This window comes from Lygodium microphyllum, chromosome 13 (genome assembly GCF_053477565.2).
Source record: "Lygodium microphyllum isolate KBCC chromosome 13, Lygodium_microphyllum_v1.1.10, whole genome shotgun sequence".
Taxonomy (NCBI): Eukaryota; Viridiplantae; Streptophyta; class Polypodiopsida; order Schizaeales; family Lygodiaceae; genus Lygodium; species Lygodium microphyllum.
In genome coordinates this window covers 41641298-41646361 of record NC_141147.1, presented here as the reverse complement: position 1 = coordinate 41646361, position 5064 = coordinate 41641298, and the positions used below count along the sequence as shown (strand labels likewise).

Genomic DNA, 5064 nt, shown 5'->3' with positions numbered 1-5064 from the left:
AATGCATATTTTGATTGACATCATTTGAGTTATGTAGATTCAAAATTTTCAAATCTATACAAGCAAAGATTTGAAATATTATTATGACATCTTTTTAAAAGAAAATAAATATTTTATTCATGATAATTATATTGAAAACTTTGAAATCTCTTACAATATAATCATTTCTCTACTTGAAAAATCTAATGATTTACTACAATGAATTTAATAGCTTAAAAAATATATTTTGCAATAATATTTAGTATACATAACATAATTTTCATGTAAGAGAAGACCATATTCCTTATAAGATGAGCTTGTTTAAAAGGCGGTGGTTTAGATATGTCAAAGAAAGCGTTGGTGTATGGCGTTAAATGTATAATTTCGTGTTCATTAATCGTGCGTGGCGCGCATCGTCTCGTTACAGGAATCCCTGACCATGCATGGTAGAGGACTGCTGTTATGGGCTGGTAGAGAACGCTGGCTTGGTACTGCTGAAGGGTATACGTGAGCTTGGAGCGTGTGCAAGACCATTACATCAAAGGCAGACTATCAGACACAGGACTATCCTGAACTCCTTCTGCTGCTGCTGAGCCCATATTTAAATGTTGAGCCTTTCTCTTCTTCAAGAGCAGATAGAACACATCCAGGACGTCCCTCATCGATGGACGATCTTTTGGAATGTGATTCACGCAGAACAAAGCGATATTCAGGACTCTATAAACTTCGTGCAGACTTAATTCTGCTGCTGAATCATTCTGATATCCATCAGGATTGAGCGACAAAGCTGAATCTATCAACCCCCGCCAATCTTTTGCGTTATATGCCGACTGCACCCATCCTACCAGGCTCTCACCCTTATCAGCATCAAACATCTGAGCGTTCGGTCTCCTCCTTGTGAGCAACTCCAGAAGGAACACTCCATAACTGTACACATCCACTTTGTCTGTAATCCTCACCCCATATGCGAGCTCTGATAACACATAATTACAAATCCCACATGATATGTCTCAATTTAGATAAACTCACATGTTGCTCATCTAGATGTGTTTTGTGATCAGTAGTAAAGCCTCTAGCAATTATCAAAGCACTCACGAAGAGACAATTTACACATTCCCAGCTTGCAGCTCAAACTTGAGTTGAATTAAAGACTACTAACAGCAAATATGATAACTCTCACCTGGAGCCATGTATCCAAACGAGCCTCTCAAAACAGATGCTGATGCTGCATCTTTCTCTGGAGTAATCAGTCTTGCAATTCCAAAATCACCTATGTGTGGTTCGAAGTCTGCATCTAGAAGAATGTTACTTGGCTTTAAATCGCAGTGAAGAACTCGCCCGAATCCTGTGTCATTATGGAGGTAAAATAGGCCATGTGCCACTCCCAATGCAATTTGGAAACGCTTGTTCCAATCCAGCTTGCAAGGATCTTCGTATAGGTGTGTGTCTAAATTCCCATTTGCTACGAACTCAAGAATCAAAGCTTTGATATCCTTTGATACACAGGCACCCAGAACTCTTACCAGATTTCTATGGCGAATTTTGCCCAAGGTTGTACACTCTGCCTTGAAGCTTTTCTCTTCCTCATCCACCCTGAGCATCTTAAATTTTTTGACAGCAACAACTGTTCCATCTCTCAGCACACCTTTGTAAACAGTGCTGACGCCACCTTGGCCAATAATGTTGTCAGTACAATATCCATTGGTTACCTCGAAGAGTTCCTTTGGATGCAAAGTATGCCTCTTGACAAGAACTTGAACATGGGTTTTGTCCTCACCCATCCTCTTCAATCTTTTCATACAAACCACCAAAACAACAAAAGCAATGGCACCTATTCCCACTGTTGCAGCTATGCAACTGGCAATGATCTTGACTTTGGCTATTGTATGTACGTGGCTTGTTGCTGCATTATGTCCAGCATTGGCCAGCTCTGAGCATGACAATGTCAGTGGAAAACCACAGAGATTTGTATTATTCAGATATGACTGATTGCTGAACGAATCAAGTTGCTTTCCTGTTGCACACCCACAAAAATGAGCTCTAGACTTCATTGATACATATGCTTCATTCATGATCCAACTGTGTCAGATTAGCTGTTACATATGCTATTAATTAATGCTACAAAACGGCCAAGGCCAAAGGCTAATTACCTCTAGGTATTGGGCCGGACAGATGATTATAAGACAGATCCAAGACTGCCAAATATGTCAAGTTCAAGAGTTGAGCTGGTATTGGACCAATGAGGGCATTGCTCGAGAGATCCAACGACTCCAAGGAGTGTATATTTCCAAGACTTGTTGGGATTGCCCCTGTCAGCAAATTTCTTGAAAGATTGAGGTTGTATAACCCATTGAGCGAGCCTAAGTCCTCAGGTATGTTGCCACTAATGCGGTTGCCTGAAAGATCCAAAGAAGTGACTACTACCAGCTGGAAGTTATTATACAGTATCTCTATCCCTTTTGCCTCAACATATACACTGTCTTGCGACAGAGCACTGTTGCCAGTTATATTTACATGGATCTTAAGACCATCCATGTGGTACATCTGCTTTGGAATGGTGCCTGAAAAGTTGTTATTCGATAAGTCCAGAAGCTGAATTTTGTTAAGCCTCGGTATCCAAGAAGGTAAAAGTCCAGTTAGTCTATTATAACCTAAGCTGAGCACCCTGAGATTTTCAAATTGAATCCAAGAGTCTGGTAAAGTACCATGAAATCGATTGTGGCGTAGATCCAGAACTACCAGGCTACTTTGATTGGCAAAGGATGCTGGAAGAGCTCCTGTCATGTTGTTGTGTGCAAGCGAGAGTGTGTGCAAATGCCTGAGTGAGCTGAATGTAGTTGGGAACTCTCCATTCAAAGAATTATTCCCAAGCTTCAACCTTTGTAATTCGGTGCAATCAGCCAAGGCTGCAGGTAAGCCACAAGAAAACCGGTTATTGGATAGATCGAGATAAATCAAATTGCTGAGATTTCCAAGGAAGGAAGGAATTTCTCTGTTCATTTTGTTGGTGCTCACGTCCAAGTATTGGAGGTTTTCCAGGTTTCCAAACGTAGAAGGTATCCCTGAGAAGCCATTAGTTCCCAACAAAAGAGCAACCAGGTTTTTCAGTTTACCAAGTTCTGGAGGGATTTCACCATCAAGTTCATTGCCGAACAACAGAAGGTTTTGGAGGTTTTTAAGATCTCCTAGCTCTGCTGGTAGCAAGCCTGTGTGCTTGTTGAAATACAGATAAAGGTTTTGTAGGTTTTCCAGCTTTCCTAAAGCTGGTGGAATGTGCCCAGAGAGACTGTTGCTAAACATGAAGGCGTCCTGGAGGCTTGTGAGATTGCCAAACTGCACGGGAATACTGCCATTAAGATTCATTTGGAAGAGCTTCAAGGTCTTAAGGTGTTGAAGCCGGCCCAGCTCTGGAGGGAGGGGACCTGACAAGTGATTAGATGAAAGATCAAGGTCTATGAGATTGGAGAGGTTGCCCAATTGCGGTGGCAGAGGGCCACTCAGGTTGCAGGAAAAGGCCCACAAATGTTTGAGGCTCTTGAGATTTCCGAGCTGTGGTGGAATCCCCCCGGCAAAGTTGTTGATCATGATGGCAAGGGTCTCCAGGTTTTGGAGCTGATGGAGGTCTGGAGGTATGGCACCTTCTAGCTGGTTCATGATTAGATAAAGCTCTTTCAATTTGGATAGCTTCCCGAGCTGCGGCGGGACTGAACCCGTGAGGTTGTTTGTACCCAGATACAGGTAGGTGAGGTTTGACAGGTCTCCAAGTTCTGGGGGGATGGCTCCTGTCAAGGTGGGAAGGTCATGCAGCTGTAGCATGTAAAGGTTAGAGAGGAGGCCGAGGGAGGGTGGAATGGATCCCGAGAGGAGGTTGTGGCTGAGATCGAGCCAATACAGGAGCGAGCAGTTGCTCAATTGAGGGGGGATGGGGCCAGAGAGCTGGTTCTGTTTGAAGTCGAGGCGGGTGAGGCGGGAGAGGCGGCCTAGTTCGGGGGGGATGGGCCCTGAGAGGTTGTTGATGGAGAGGTTGAGGCGGGAGAGGAAAGGCAGGTGGTAGAGGTTGAAGGGGATGGTGCCGGAGAGGTTCTTGGCAGGGAGCTGGAGGGAGACGATGCGGGAGGCGGCGTCGCAGGCGATGCCAGCCCATGCGTCCCGGCAGGGGTCAGAGGGGGAGGAGGCGTTGGTGGCATCATCCCAGGAGGCCAAGGCGTGCAGGGGGTCTGCAGAGATGCTGGCTTTGAAGGCGATCAGGGCTGCTCTCTCCTGGCCTCGGGTGATAATTAAATCAGAAGCTGATGAACTGTGCACGATATTGAGCTGATCATCATCATCTGCAGCTAGTGCAATACTAATATATTGCGTCGGACTGCACATTACCATCACCATGACCATCAGCAACAGCAGTACTAGTGCTAGTAGGACTGTCAACCGGACGAAAGGCATCCCGATCCCCTAGTTTTTACCCTGAGCTGGTTGCACAACAAATGAATGGCACGCAGCATAAGTGACGGCGGCGTCCACGACCACCTCACCTTCAGACCGCTCCAGTAATCTCAAATTTGTAAAGCTTTATTATATCACAAGGTCTAGTCTAGTCGAAGCTGTAAAATAGGCTATCCTGTAGCTCGCAGTCTTCAGAGGAAGAGCAGTGTGGCCATTGACCGGCAGCCTTGTCTATCGGGTGGACTTTGATTAGGTCAAGGGAACGTCTGCACCTGCCACCTCCTACGATTTTGACGTCGTCCTCCTCCTCATAATGAATCATCGAAGCAAGTTACGCGCTGCATGGCACGGCTGTGACGGCTCTCTTGTGATGGAACTGCGCCGTATGCTTTCTGTTAATGGTGCAACGTCCAAACCCTTCGTTTTTCAATAGCACGGCCACCCACCCTCATCATTCGAAGGGCACTACGCCGACGGGGAAAATAACCTTATCCTTATGAAAAATAATGGGCTTAAATGTAGATGATAATTATCTTTTCAAGCACCTTTCGTAATGTAAGGATGCTTTTTAGACACCAAACGATAAATTTACTAATTGAACATACTCCAATACATTAGTGCGGTATTGACTAATAAAAAAAGGAG

The 5064-nt window shown here is 44.7% G+C and overlaps 1 protein-coding gene across 2 annotated transcripts; it reads right to left on the bottom strand.

Annotated features, from left to right (window-relative positions):
* Positions 1 to 272: 272 nt before the first annotated feature.
* LOC148026550 (uncharacterized) lies at positions 273 to 4671 on the bottom strand. 2 transcript variants are annotated; one of them, XM_087690992.1, is made up of 4 exons: positions 2685 to 4670; positions 2130 to 2540; positions 1160 to 1993; positions 274 to 952 (listed from the first exon to the last, which is right to left on the bottom strand). In XM_087690992.1, the coding sequence occupies exons 1-4, from the start codon at positions 4417 to 4419 to the stop codon at positions 513 to 515; spliced, it is 3420 nt and encodes a 1139-aa protein (XP_087547118.1). In that variant the 5' UTR covers positions 4420 to 4670; the 3' UTR covers positions 274 to 512. The 2 variants fall into 2 exon arrangements, with proteins under 2 accessions (XP_087547117.1, XP_087547118.1); XM_087690991.1 differs by having other exon boundaries at positions 273 to 952; positions 2130 to 4671.
* Between the last annotated feature and the right edge of the window lie 393 nt (positions 4672 to 5064).

What these genes read in the sequence shown, in the direction of transcription:
- LOC148026550 (XM_087690991.1), bottom strand. Translation starts at nt 4,419, where the DNA reads ATGCCTTTCGTCCGGTTGACAGTCCTACTAGCACTAGTACTGCTGTTG. An exon ending in GTCCGGCCCAATACCTAGAG is followed by an intron (nt 1,994 to 2,129) that starts GTAATTAGCCTT and finishes GGTGTGCAACAG; the next exon opens with GAAAGCAACTTGATTCGTTC. An exon ending in GTTTGGATACATGGCTCCAG is followed by an intron (nt 953 to 1,159) that starts GTGAGAGTTATC and finishes ATGTGTTATCAG; the next exon opens with AGCTCGCATATGGGGTGAGG.